Source organism: Plasmodium gallinaceum, assembly GCF_900005855.1.
Source record: "Plasmodium gallinaceum strain 8A genome assembly, contig: PGAL8A_v1_119, whole genome shotgun sequence".
NCBI classification, from domain to species: Eukaryota; Apicomplexa; class Aconoidasida; order Haemosporida; family Plasmodiidae; genus Plasmodium; species Plasmodium gallinaceum.
Genome location: NW_021628276.1, coordinates 425,343 through 439,980, shown reverse-complemented (window position 1 = coordinate 439,980; position 14,638 = coordinate 425,343). Strand labels below are relative to the sequence as shown.

At 17.2% G+C, this 14,638-nt stretch overlaps 4 protein-coding genes across 4 annotated transcripts; 2 read left to right on the top strand and 2 right to left on the bottom strand.

Moving 5' to 3' along the window:
- Positions 1-387: 387 nt before the first annotated feature.
- YKT6.1 (SNARE protein, putative) lies at positions 388-1,748 on the bottom strand (the record flags this gene model as incomplete). The annotated part of the gene is made up of 7 exons (XM_028672957.1): positions 388-455; positions 605-689; positions 831-887; positions 974-1,103; positions 1,254-1,366; positions 1,440-1,509; positions 1,672-1,748. 7 exons carry the CDS (start codon positions 1,746-1,748, stop codon positions 388-390), a joined length of 600 nt encoding a protein of 199 aa, XP_028529458.1.
- Positions 1,749-2,842: 1,094 nt separating this feature from the next.
- Positions 2,843-7,219, top strand: PGAL8A_00423300 (DNA repair protein REV1, putative; the record flags this gene model as incomplete). The annotated part of the gene is made up of 1 exon (XM_028672956.1): positions 2,843-7,219. The coding sequence occupies one exon, from the start codon at positions 2,843-2,845 to the stop codon at positions 7,217-7,219; it is 4,377 nt and encodes a 1,458-aa protein (XP_028529457.1).
- A 909-nt stretch (positions 7,220-8,128) lies between these two features.
- PGAL8A_00423200 (selenide water dikinase, putative) lies at positions 8,129-11,395 on the top strand (the record flags this gene model as incomplete). Its single annotated transcript, XM_028672955.1, has 1 exon — positions 8,129-11,395. The coding sequence occupies one exon, from the start codon at positions 8,129-8,131 to the stop codon at positions 11,393-11,395; it is 3,267 nt and encodes a 1,088-aa protein (XP_028529456.1).
- A 721-nt stretch (positions 11,396-12,116) lies between these two features.
- On the bottom strand, positions 12,117-13,397 carry PGAL8A_00423100 (conserved Plasmodium protein, unknown function; the record flags this gene model as incomplete). The annotated part of the gene is made up of 1 exon (XM_028672953.1): positions 12,117-13,397. The coding sequence occupies one exon, from the start codon at positions 13,395-13,397 to the stop codon at positions 12,117-12,119; it is 1,281 nt and encodes a 426-aa protein (XP_028529455.1).
- Positions 13,398-14,638: the final 1,241 nt, after the last annotated feature.

The following is a 14,638-nucleotide window of genomic DNA, read 5'->3' as shown; positions in this document are numbered from 1 at the left end:
TCTTATTAGAAAACTTACTTTTTTTTTTTTTTTATATTTTATATTTTTTATTTATTTTAATATTTATGTTTCTTTATTAATTCTTCAATTTCTTTTTTGTTACAAATATTTAATTCTTATGAATTTCAGCTTATTCTATTTAGCATATTTTTCTTTTTCTTTTATTGAAAAAATAAAAAAAAAAAAATGTCTATATTAATAAGACATTCTTTTTAATATTAATCATCAAATAAAAAAATAAAAATATATATTTAAAAATATGATAATTCATCTTAAAATTTTTTTTTTTAAAGTAAAAGTTAAAATATTATGAAAAATATACTTAATAGCAATAAACAAAAATGAAACATAACAAAAAAAAAAAAAAAAAAATAAAAAATAAAGTATTTACATCATTCTACAACATTGTTTTTTTTTGAGTTTTTTACTTTGTTTAAATAATTGTTTAGTAGAAGCTAAAAAAAAAAAAAAAAAAAAAATAATATTTTCTAAATACTTAGAAATAGAATGATAAATATAATAATAATCAAAATAAACACCTAGAAAAATAAGTATAATATTAATTAAATGAATTAGAAAATATATAATGATATAAAAAAATTACTCGATAAATCTTTGCTTTTATCAACAAGGACATCCAAATTCTCTCTATTTTTTATAAGGGAATCCATAGATACTCTAACTTTTTCCTTAAAAAAAAAAAGAAGAAATTAAAGAATAACTTATATGAAACATTAAAAACATAATTTAGTTTTTCTTTTTATTAGATTATAAAGTATAAAAAATATTAATAAAATAATTCATAAATAGTTAAGATATCATAATATTACTATGTTTTCATTAATTTTTATATTAGTTTGAGTTATAGCATCACAGTTTAAAGGGTCCTAAAATAAATAAATATGTATTCACATATATATATTTATGCTGTTAATATATTATTTTTTTCTTTTTAGAATTTTATATTATATACCTTATATTTTTCTAAATATGTATTTAGATTAAAAGTAATTTTATTGTCTTGCTTAATTTCCATCCATTCATTTTTAGGTATAGTATTTATGAAATCTCTATATATTTCATTAATCATATAGAAAGCTATCCTATTAAAAAAAAAAAAAAAAAAAGGAAGAGACATATATTTTTATATTGCAAATCAAAAAAAAAATAAAGTTACATGCATAAGAATAAAAATATATAAGATTGTGAATGAAAATACTAGAAAAAAAAAAAAAAAAAAAGGATTAAAATACCTTTCAGGGTAATTATCTGATGTTATTACTATTGGACAAATATTATCAAAATATTTAAATGCAAAAACAGTATTATTTTCATGAGTTATAATTTCTTTTGTATTATATTCTATCTAATTAATAAAAAAATAAAATAAAAAGAAATTTAAAAAAAAAAAAAAAAAAAGATAAATCATTTATACAAACCCTAGATGGAATAGTTCTAGCTACAAAAAAAGCTCCTTCTTTAAATGTCTTTCTTTTAATAAATGAATAACTACAAAATATAAAATTAATAATATATACTTATAATGAAACATTATTTTAATATAACTATTTAAAGATTTTAAGTAAATGTGGTGTAATAATAAATTTCTGCTTTAAAAGTACTATTTTAGGTCTTTTAGTTTTTTAATTATATTTTATTTTTTTTTCTAACGAGTTTAAATCTGTTGCATTACAAAGGAAAATAACATCATCTACATGTTTGGTTAAAATAATTGCTAACAATTTCATTTTTATTTAATAAATATCGTAAAAGTATTTTCTTATGGATAGTATAAATTATTAGTAGGTAGAATAAATGTAATGAAAGTATAAATTTTATATGATTTCTAAAAGATGAAAATTCATTTACATACTTCTAATTGTAAATTCAAATACACACACAAAAAAAAAAAAAAAATAAAATAAAAAATAACAATAAAATAATAGAATTCATATAATTTTAAAAAGATATCAAAAATGTTATGAAAAAGAAATAAATAAAATATATATGTTAGAATAAGTTAAAAAAGAAAAAAAAATTACATATACATTTTTTAATTTTATCAAGCACAAAATGTTAATTATATTTAAAGCACTATTTTAGAGCTTATTTAAAAATATTCAAAATTTCAATTAATAAAAAAGGTTAAAAATTTAACTAAAAAATGTATAGTATATATTATTATCACAAAAAAAAAAAAAAAAATAAAATAAAATAAATAGCAATAAAAAAAAAATAACACTTTAAATAAAACTAACAAAGATATCTTTATTAAAATTTTTCTTATCTATTATATAAATTTTTTATAATGAATTATAAAATTTTAGTTTCTAAATATATTTTTTCTATTTCTTTTATTTGTAAGTTTATATATAATATGATATTTTTGCACAATTTTACAATTTTTTTTTCTTTTTTTAAGAAAAAATTTTTTTTCTAATAAAAAATTTTTTTTATATGTTTAAAGATTAATTTCTAAATTTGAAAAAACAATTTTTAATATTTTTTTTTTTTTTAATACTCATGAAATAATATTTTAGTAATAGCTTATTTCTTCTATGAAGTTTAAAATTTTTTTGAAAATTTCTAAGATGAAAAATTTAATTATTTTTATTTAAAATTAATGTAAATTTTATCATATGATAAAATAAAATTACAAGTATTATTTTAGGTGATTTAATTTTAGTTTTTTTTTTGTTTTTTTGTTTTTTGTTTTTTGTTTTTTGTTTTATTTTTTTGTTTTTTTATTTCTTTATTATTTTTTTATAGAAATATAATGAAATAATATAAAAGTTTTAATTGAACGAAATTTTTTTTTCTTTAAATTGTTCATATATTAAGGATGAACATTGAATATGGTGGATCGAGAAGTTTTGAAAAGTATATTGGAAATAAAGAAGAGAAAATTCCTTTATCTTATAATAAAAAATACGATGTAGAAATAAAAGAAAGTTCTGAAAATTTAAAAAATGGGCCATTATTATTTATGAATTGTAATTTTTATATTGATGATTTAGTAAGCTTATATTCTCTTTTTAATTCAAATGAAGATGTTAGTATTCCAAACACAGTACTTCATAATGAAGAAAGTTATATGAGTAGTACTAATAGAACTACAAGCTACTATACTATGAATTGTTCAATTAAATCAGAATTTTCCTACGATAACACATATAATGACTTAAATATGATTGAAAGAGAAATGAATAAAACACCAAAAAAAAGTGAATCTTATATGAATGATGAATTAAATACAACCAACACTTTTGATACTTTTATAGAAAGCTATCAAAATATTTCTACTTGTAAACCAAGTATATATAATTCCTACATTAATAAAAAAGAAAAGTTAGAAATATTAATATTGCAAAATGGAGGAATAATACATAATACACTGACAAGTGAAGTGACTCATATAATTAGTAATAATATGGCATTAGGATCAAAAAAATATTTAGACTACAAAAAAGCAATTAAAAAATCAAAAATTTTTATAGTAATAGATAAATATATATTTGATTGTGTTATTTCTAAAGTTCGTTTACCTGAACAACTTTATTTACCACGAGCATTACGCTATAATTGTCATCAAATAACTGAATATTTTTCATTTAAAAAAAGGAAAAAAATAAATAATCAAAATAATAAATCTTCTTTAAACTGTTCCTCGAATAACAATAGCATAACTGACACCAATATTAAGGAGGCATCGGATAGTGTCTATAATAATGAAAATTATATTTCGAATAATATAAACAATATTAATAATGATAATGTAAATGATAAAGTTACTATTTGTAATAATTTAGATAACAATAGTTCTAGTAATTTAAAAGAAAATTCTATTACACAAAATAATAATATAATTACTATCAGAAAGGAAGATAAAAATGTAGAAATCTGTTATACTCAGGATAGGCAAATGGCCATATTAAATATGCAAATGGATTATAAAAATTTAAAAAAATATATAATATGTAATCCATATGAATATTTTAAAAAGTTATACAACTTTTATATAGACAAAGAGTTGAAAGAAACAATTTTTTCCAAAGAATCTAATTTGTATATAAATGAAAAAAATTTTGACGAATTTTCAAGAAAATATAGATTATTAAATCATTTAAGTGAAAATGAAATTAAATGGATTAAAGAAAAAAGCAAACTAAATATAAACATAAAAAATGTATGGGAAAATGACATAATTCATTTTTTTTTTGATGTTGTTTTAAAAAAAAAGAAAAGTTATGAAAATAAAAACATGATATCAGTCTTCAACAAACATAAAATGGAAAAAAATGATGAAAACAAATTTATAGAAAAAGAAAATGAAGAAATAAAAAAATATAAAAAAAGTAATTCTAATGATGAAGAAAATGAAAATAATGCATCAAATAAATTAATAGATAGTATTAGTTGCTATTTATATAATTCAAGATTATATATATTAGGAAATTGGAATTATATAACTAAAGAATTTTTCAATTTTGAAGAAATAAAAAAAAGTGAGAATAGAAAATTTGTTTATCTATATATCGATTTTGATGATTATTTTTTAAATGCAAGTATAAAAAATAATAATTCAATAAATTATCAAAAAAATGCAAATAGTGAAATTTTATGTGTATGTCATAGTTTAAAAAAAGAAGAAAGTTATGGGGTAATAAGTTCAACTAATTATTGGGCAAAAAAAAATAAAATTTATAAAGGTATGTTAAAAGGAGAGGCAACCAAATTACATAAAAATATTAATTTTATAAAATATGATTTTAGTAATATATTAAAATGCAGTTACTTGTTTTTATTAGTATTAATAAATTATTCAAAAAATGTTAAAGTTATGTCAGTAGATGAATCGATAGTTCAATTATTTTATGAAAAAGAAGAAGAAATTTTTTATATTGCCAAAAGAATTTCTGATGATATTTATGATTTAACTAAATTAAATGTATCCATAGGAATTTCGAGTAATTTAAATTTATCAAAGAAAGCTTTAAAATTTTGTAAAAAACGTTTTTTATTTTTCGATTTTTATCATCATTTTAATATATTTATAAGAAAATATATTGATATGAAAAAAGAGAAAAAAACAGAAGAAAATTTCGAATGTAATTCCGTAGAAAAAACCTTTTTAGTAAATAACGTAATAGATAAAAATATAAGTAGTAAACAAAAAATAGGAATAGAACATAATATGAAACCTTTGCTAACTACAAAAATAGAAAAAAATGAAGAAGCAAATAGGAACAATGATGAATATACAAATATGTTGAATAATATGGATATTGAAAATTTATTCAACGAATATCTTATTTTTGAAAAAAAAAGAAACGAATCATTAGAAGATATAAATAAAGAAAATATTCATAACAAAGATAATGAAAATAATTATTTTTTAAATATTATGAAAGAAAAAAGAGAAAAAAATGTTGAATTTATTTTTGATAAATTTATGCAAATAAATAAAAGAAACATAGAATACATTACAAATACATTTTTTGAAAAAGTAAAACATCCAGTAAGTAAACATTTCTTTTTTTATAAAAAAAATGATTATTATTTAAATATTTTAAAAAAATTTAATTATTTAAATGGAAAATTTATTAATTTTAATATCTATTACTATTCACCTGATACAATTTCAGATAATATAGTTGAAGATCACAAAAATAAAAAAGGATTAGAAAATTTAGATGAAAAAAAGAGAATAAACATTAGTGTTAATTATGGCATAAGGTTTCAAAAAATAAATGATTTTTATTATCTTATATATTTTATGACAAAACAATTATATTTACGATTAAAAATAAAAAATTTAAAAGCAAAAAGTTTAAGTGTGAATTTTTTTATGAAAGATGAAAATGAAAATATAAACCCTCGTAAATACTTAGGCAGAGGTAGAGTTATTAAGATAAATAGTAAAATTAAGTTAAGTCATTATACAGATTTTTTTTTTATATATTTTTTTAAAGTTATATATAATTTTAGTTTTCTTATGAATGATTTAAGCGAATTAAGAGGTGTTCAAATTATTTGTTCGGATATTGTGAACGATAGACATAATATAAATAAAAAAAGTATCTTATATTATTTTGATGTGAAAAATACAAATTGTAAAGTAAAAGAACAATCAAATAGTGTAAAAAGTAAAGAAAATATAAATTCATTGAAAACAATAGAAAAGAAAAAAGAGGAAAATAATAAAATTATTTCAGAAATGCATAAAAAAGAAAAGGACCTACTGAAAACAACTAAAGAAAAAAAAAGAAAAACAGGAAAGAAAGCTAATCAATATAATACTATTAAAAGAAAAAATAAAAAAAATAAAATAACAGCGAACAAAAAGATAGGAAATAATAAAGAAAAAAAGAATACAAACATTGATTCAAGTAAAAATGAAAAAGATTATTTTAGTTATATTAAAGATAAAAAAAGTATTTTAAGATATTTTACAAACAGTTTAGGAAAAATAAATATAAGAAATAAATTAATAAATAAACCAATTTATTTTTCTTCCGAAAAATATAAAAAAAGAAATTTTAAAAATAACTTTAGTCTAAACAAAAATACTACTACTATACCAAAAAAAATGAAAATTACAAATAATTATAAAATTTTTGATTTTTTTCCAAATATTTTAAAGAAAAAAAAAATAAATAACATTTATTCTAACGAAATGAAAAAATCATTGAATGAAAAGAATTTAATTGTGAAAACAAACATATTTGATAGCATAATTAATAAGAGAATAAAAATAGAAAATAATGTCAAAGAAATAGGATGTTGTTATATGTGTTATAAAGAAATACGTGAAACTGTAAAAGAAAAACAAAACATGCATAATGATGTTAATTGTAAAGAAAAATGTGCAGATAATATATTTTGTTATACTTATGTTAGTAATTATTTAAATTCAATTAATCAAAGAAATGAAAAATTCAATTTTTATATATATATAAAAAAAATTCTTTTTTCTTACATTTTTTATTTTAACGGTATATTTGAAAATCATAATTGTAGTAAAAAATTAAGAGATCAATATTATTTACAGAAATTTATTTTAAATGTTTTAGATAATTTATGTGAAACGCTTCATAATAAAAGATCTATTGATGTTTTACACAATTTTTTAAAAACATTCAAATATATTTGGTGTTTAAATAAAAGCTCTTTTCCTCCTTTATTTCAAAATATGCTGATAAAATATAATATTTATTAAATTAATTTTTACAAAATTATTTATTTTTTTTTTTTTTTATTATTAAACTTATGTATTAATATATTTTTATTCCTTATTATCTTCATTAATTTTCCGTATTTTTTTTTGCAATTTTTAAAATTTTTATATTCTTGTTTTGCTTAATATTAAAATCTTCTATATGTAACTGAAATTATACTTGTTTGTTTTATTAAAAAAAATAATTTATTAAAATTCAAAACGATAAGTATTTTTATTATTTTAAAAAAAAAAAAAAATATATATATATATACACATACATATCTTAATAAATATGTGAAATTATATATTAGGAAAAATTAATGCTACATCCCGTATGTTTTAAATAAAAAAAGAAAAAAAAAAGTCTAATATTAACTTATGTTTAGGTGCAGATATATATTTAAAAAAAATTTTTAAAAAGTTTTTTTTTTTCATTATCTTTTTAAATAAAATTTTAATTTGGATATTCAACTAAATTATGAATAGTAAATGAAAATATATATAATTTTAATTTTTTTAATTATTATATTGCAATTTAAAAACAATAAGTTTTATTAATTTCGTGTAACAAAATTGCATTTCTTTGATCTTTTTTTCTTTTGTCATGTTACTTTTCCTTACTAAATATAATTTATTTTTTCATTCTTATTATTCTTTTTTTTTTTTTTTTTTTCTTCATACATACAATTTTTTTCCTATTGAAAATTAAACTTAATATATTATTTACACTTTATTTTATTTACCTTCATTCATTTCTTCATTTTTTAATTTTTATATTTTATTCTTCATTTTTATTGAGTTATGTTGTTTTTCTATTTATAATTTCCATCATCATAATTCATTTATATAGTTATTTTTATTTTTATTTTTATTTTTTTGTTATTTTTTCCTTTTTTTTTTTTTTTAAGAATGAGAATATGTAAACAAGTAGATCCAGTTATTGATATAGTTATAGTAGGTTTTGGTAATAAGAGTAAATTGTTTATTGATTTATTTTTACAAAAAAATGAATTAAAGGGTGTTAATATAATTGTAATAAGTAAAGATAATTTTGCATTTTTAAATAAATATGTACAATGTGTTGAATTATGCATAGATAATTATATTGACATATATAAATATTGTAAAGAAAGAAATATACTTTTTATTAATGAAAAAGTTAAAAATGTTGATTCATTTAAGAAAACCATATATTTTACTTCTGATCGTAATCATTTGAAGTATGATTTTTTATTATGTGATTTTGATTATAAAAGTTCCTTTTTATTAAACAGTGACTATGCTCATATGAATATATATCCATTCAAAAATAAAAATTTATTTTTTTATTATACTCATATCATATATTTATCTTTAATAAAATCTCAAAAAAATAAAATAACTGATATTGATTTATACTATAAATGGAAAAGTATCTTTTTAGAAAATATAGCTGTTGAAAAATTTTATAATTTTTATTCATATAATGATAAATATGTAGATTTAATTTTTGATATATATAAATTCGTTGATCAAAGTTTGAGTAACCAAAAAAGTAATCAAATAGAAAATAATATTTTTACTCTCTTAAAAAAAAATTCGTTGATTGATGATTTTAAAAAGAATGAAGAAACGAATATTTTAGAAAAAGAAAATTTTAGGAAAAATAATTGTTTTAATTTAATATTGATAAGTGATAATAATGATTTAGGACAAGAACTATACTACGAAATTTTTCAAATTTTAAATAAAATATGTTTATCTTCAAAAATTGTATATGTTTATATAACTGATTTAGATATAAAAGAAATTAACTTTTGTGAGAATTATTTAATTATTAAGAAGGTAATAGAAATTAAAAAAGTAAACAACGAAAAAATAATAAATTGCATGAATAAAAACGGAGACATTATTACAATTACCTATGATGAATGTATTAATATAACTGATTTACATTATCCATCCTATTTTTATAAATCTAATTATAAAATAGAAAATAATACTTCCATTAATAAGTTCTGTCAATATGAAAATAATGATAGTTTATATTTTTTAAATCAGATAAAGAACTATGATGATTTTACAATATGCCAAACTATATATTTAAATATATATAATAATATCCATAAAAATAAATATATAAGTATTGAAGATGTAAAAAAAAAAAACATTAATATAAAAAATTGTTGTAATTTAAACAATTCTCCTTTAACAAAAGTATTCAATGATTTATCAAATTATTTTTACAATAAAATAATGGATATTATAAAAGTGTCCTTTCAATATATATGCGACAATAAATTTATAGAAGAAAAAATACAGTTGTTAAATAATAGAAGAAAGAATCTAGAATGTTATGAAAGTGATAATAAAATAAAGAAATATAAAAAATTTCCTGTTTATATATTCATAAACATAATTTTATATTTTTATAATAAAGTTTTATTTTATTTTTTTTTTTTAAAAAACAAATTTATTGGGAAAAAAGAGCAAAAAAATAGTTTTGAAAAAAATAAAAACAATACAAATAATAGTAACACATATGAATTACCAAAATATATGTATGACTTATATAAAGTTGAATATGAAAATAGATTAATTATTAAAAAGAAAACTACATATGAAATCATTAAAAATAAAAATACAGATGATAGTTCAGATAAAAACACAATAATTGTAAATAATAATATAGAAAATAAAAATGTAATGGATGAATTAAATACTAAAAAAGTAAATTTGCATATAAAAGAAAGTATCCATAAAATAATTAATAGAAATACATGTGGAGGATGTGGATCAAAAGTTCCCTCAAATGTTCTGTTCAATTCTTTGAAATCTTTAGATATTTTTAATTCATTGAATGTTTATTTGGGAGTAGAAGGATGTGATGACTGTTGTATATTTGTTCACAGTAAATCCAAAAAAGGAGAAAACAGTCCAGCTCTCGTTCAAACGATTGATTTTTTTAAATCATTTATAGATGATGAATATATATTAGGAGAAATAATTGCTATACATTGTTTATCTGATATATATAGTATGGGAGGAACAGGAATTTGTGCTCTGTGCGTTTTAATTGTAAAGGATAATATCGAAAAAAAGCTACAACAAAGACTTGAAAATATTTTAACAGGATGTTCTCAAAAATTAAAAGAGGAAAAATGTGTATTAAGTGGAGGACATACATGTGCAGGGAATGATAATTATGTTGGTTTAGCGGTTACAGGAAAAATAAAAAAAAATATGAATAAAATAAATGATGATGCTGATTATATTGAGAATAGAAATGAAAAAAATCAAAGAAAAAACAGCAAAGATCATGATACAAATGATGATATAAATAATGATGAAGATATGTATGATTTAAATGAGAACTTCAATACATTTAAAAAACATAAAATGTTAAAAAACAATTATTTGTTTTTACCAAAAGGAAATAGAAATATAAAAAGTGGAGATATTATAATTACAACTAAAATGTTTGGGTTTGGATTTATTATGGCTGCACATATAATTAAAAAGGCAAAAGCTAGATGGATTTATAACTGCCTTGACGAAATGTTAATATCAAATAGGAATAGTGGATTATATTTTTTAAAGAATAATGTAAAAGCATGTACAGATGTAACTGGATATGGTATATTGGGGCATTTAAATGAGATGATTAAATGTTCAAGAAAAGAAATTTATTTATATAATAAAATATACAATAAAATGAACACAGATTCATCTAATGACTCAATATCAAATAAAAATGGAGAATATCAAGTAAATAATAAATTTAAGGAAGCAGATAAAAATAACATGCATATAAATTTTATTGGTGCAAAAATAAATTTAAATAATATAATTATAGCTGAAGGAGTAAAGGAGTGTATTGAAAACAATATATATTCTTCTATGTTTAAAAAAAATCATTATTTATGTAATAACATTATAAATTTAGATGAAGCTTTATTAAATAATAAATATGGAATTTTATTTGATCCTCAAACAAGTGGAGGTTTAATGGCCATTGTTGAAAGAGAATGTGCTCATCAAATTATACAAGATTTAAAAAATTTAGGTTATAAAAATTCTTCGATTATAGGAGAAATAATAAATGTGCAATATGAAAAGTTAAAAAATATTTCTCTAAATGAAATATCATTAAATGATTATTTAGATACAACCAATTCTATATATATTGAATGCTAAAAAGAAAATTAATTTAAATAATTAAAAATAAAAATTTTTATTCCTATGTTTACTCATATTTATCACTAATATTGTTACTTTTTAACTTTTTATTGTATAATTAATGCTTGTCTATTTATTATCATTTTATACTTTATTTTAATTAATAATAAATATTTGTGTTTTCATTAATTGGAATAAACATTTTTTGAATATATATAACTTGCTAATTTCATGTTTTATTATCAAAAGAAATATTTCATATGAAAAAAATTTAACTAAAAAAAAAAAAAAAAAAAAAAAATGCACATTATAAATAAACAAAAAATTTATGTTATCATTTAAAATTTTTAAAATATTCATATACTAAAAATTAAACAACTGGAAATATTTGTATGAATTAAAAAAAGAAAGTAGAAGACTATCAATTATAAAAAGAAATAATTAGAAAAACATATAAATATATATTATATAAAATTTATAAATTTAGTAATTATTCCTAAGATATTATTATTATTTTTTTTTTTTTTTTTTAATATAATCATAATAAAATATACATGAAAAATAAAGATAATATAATAGATAAAAAGCTAAAATTTATAATATTATAATAGATAAATTTCACTTTGTAAATCACTCAAAAATAAAATAATATTTTAATAGAAACTTGATAAAAATGATTTGAGTCGTAATATATCAATTTTTTCTGTAGTAATTGATAATTGAAAATATAATTTTTTAATTAAATTGATTCATACTGATCTAAATTTAACTCTTTTTTCAATTTTTCTTCAATTTCATCTTTCCTATTTAAAAGTTGCAATTTTTTCATTTTAATTTTTAATATATTCATTTTGACAAGAACGCATAAATATGTTAAGGAAAAGATTAATGGAAGAAATACAATAACAAAAATAATTAAAAAAATTAGAATTACAGAATCAGTTGTATTCATATAAAAATGTATATTTTTTAATTCCATTCCTTCAAAATCATTTTCATCTGAATATAAGCAAATTAAATAATTTTCATTAGTTTGTAAATCATCATTTTTTATAAACGGAATATAATATTTATTTGGAATATTATTTGAAAAATTATATTCAACATATTCATATGATGAAATATTTTTGTCTTTTTTTTTTATTTTATTTAATGCTCCTGATCCTAAGATCCCATAATCCCAAAAAGGTGCACATTTTTTATTCTTATTATCTTCTCTTGGAAAACTGATGAATACTACTCGATTATATATAGTTATATAATCACCATTAATAAACAAATTGTAGTCCCAATTAGATGTTAAAAAAGATTTTGTATATATCACATCATAATCATCCATGTTTTTTTGAATATTCAATGGATAGGCGTTAAATATAACCTTCCCTAAATATAAAGGAGATTCATTATATGATTTATAGCACAAATGTAAATCTAAATTAGGTTTTTGTTCTTTCGATTTCTTTTTATCATTAGTAAAATATTTTGAATAATTATCAGAGTTAATAACTACAGGTATATTATATAAAGAAAACAATTTTTCAATATTTATTTGTGATATTTCTATGTATAAAAAAAGATTTATTATGGAAAAATTATTTTCAATATAACATTCACTTAACGCAGTCGGAGAATCAAATATATCTTTGGGACATTTTAATTCTTCATTGCTTAATAATTGATTTTTTTGTATGAATGCTATACATATCATTTTTATTTTATCTTTCGGATATTCTGACCAATCCCCTTTTATTTTCAAAAAATTCTTCTTTTTTGGTAGATATAAAATTTTATCTTCTTTCTCATTTTCTTCTATCTTAACAGATATTATAATATCTTGCAATATTGGTTTTCCTACATGCTTATATAAATACTTTTTATCAATTTTATTATAAGATTCATAATACTTTATTTTTGTTAAATCTTGAGGATATTTTATTTTCTCAAAATTTTCATTAAAACAAAAATAAAATAAATTAAGATAGAATATTACTTTATAAAGGAAAAAAGAAAAGAAAAACATACTAAATAACTATTATCATTAGATTACCTTATAAATAAAAATAATAACAAAATCAAACAAAAGAAAAAAAAAATTAATAAAGATTAAAGTAAAAATAAGAATTAAAATAACAATTAAAATAAAAATAAAGTATAAATCATAACATATAAATACTAAACATAAAAAAAATAAATATTTTTATTTTAAATAATAGGTAATCATATAATAAATTTAAAATTTATATTTTTTCCTTGTAAAAATTTTTATAAAAAATATAATATAGCATTTCACTATTTCTTGTAGCATAATTTTTCTTGATTTTAATTTAAAAAAAAAAAAAAAAAAAAAAAAAGGAAAAATAAAAATAAAAATAAAGCAATTAAAACATATTAACATTATTTCAATTATATATATTTTTTTTTATTACTATGCTGTAGTATTACATATTATTTTTTTTATTTTATATTTAGAATTTATGTGTTTTATAATTTTTTATTAGGTAAACTTTTATAAAAATTATGAATTTGTCATAATAATAAAATTTAGATATTTATAAAAGCAAGTTTTTAATTTTAGACAAAATAATAAAAATTTTATAGAATAACTTAAAATAGGAGATATAATAATTTTAACTTAAATTTTTTTTTGAAAATTCTCCTTTTAAAAAATATATATAAATAAACCCAAGTATAAATGTGATATATTGCATCTTTAAAATTTTAAGAAATATTATTTTGTAAAAGAATATATTACAAGATATTTTTATATATTTTAAACTCATTTATCTAATTTATTTTTTGTATAATCAAACATATTGACAACAATTAAGTTGAAATAATAATTAAAGGTTAAATATATATTTTTCCTTTTTTCACATAAACTTATGTTTGAAAATAATATTTATCTAAATTTTTTTTTAATAAAATATTTATAATTTTATTATTTATTTTTTAAAACTTTAAAAAAAAAAAAAATGAAATTTTATATATTTTTTTTTTTATCTTCAAAGAATATGTATATAAGGAAAATATAGTCTACAAAAAAAAAAAAAAAAAAAAAAAAAAAAAAGGTAGTAGATAGAAAAATATTATAAATGTATATATGAAAAAAAGAATGGAAATATATATACATTAAATATAGAACATTTACTTAATTTTGAAAATATAGTGTTAATATTAAAAACTTTTAATATTAATTGTAGTATTTTTTTTTCTATATACATCTAAATATATATAAAAAGTTTATTTACATAACATATATAT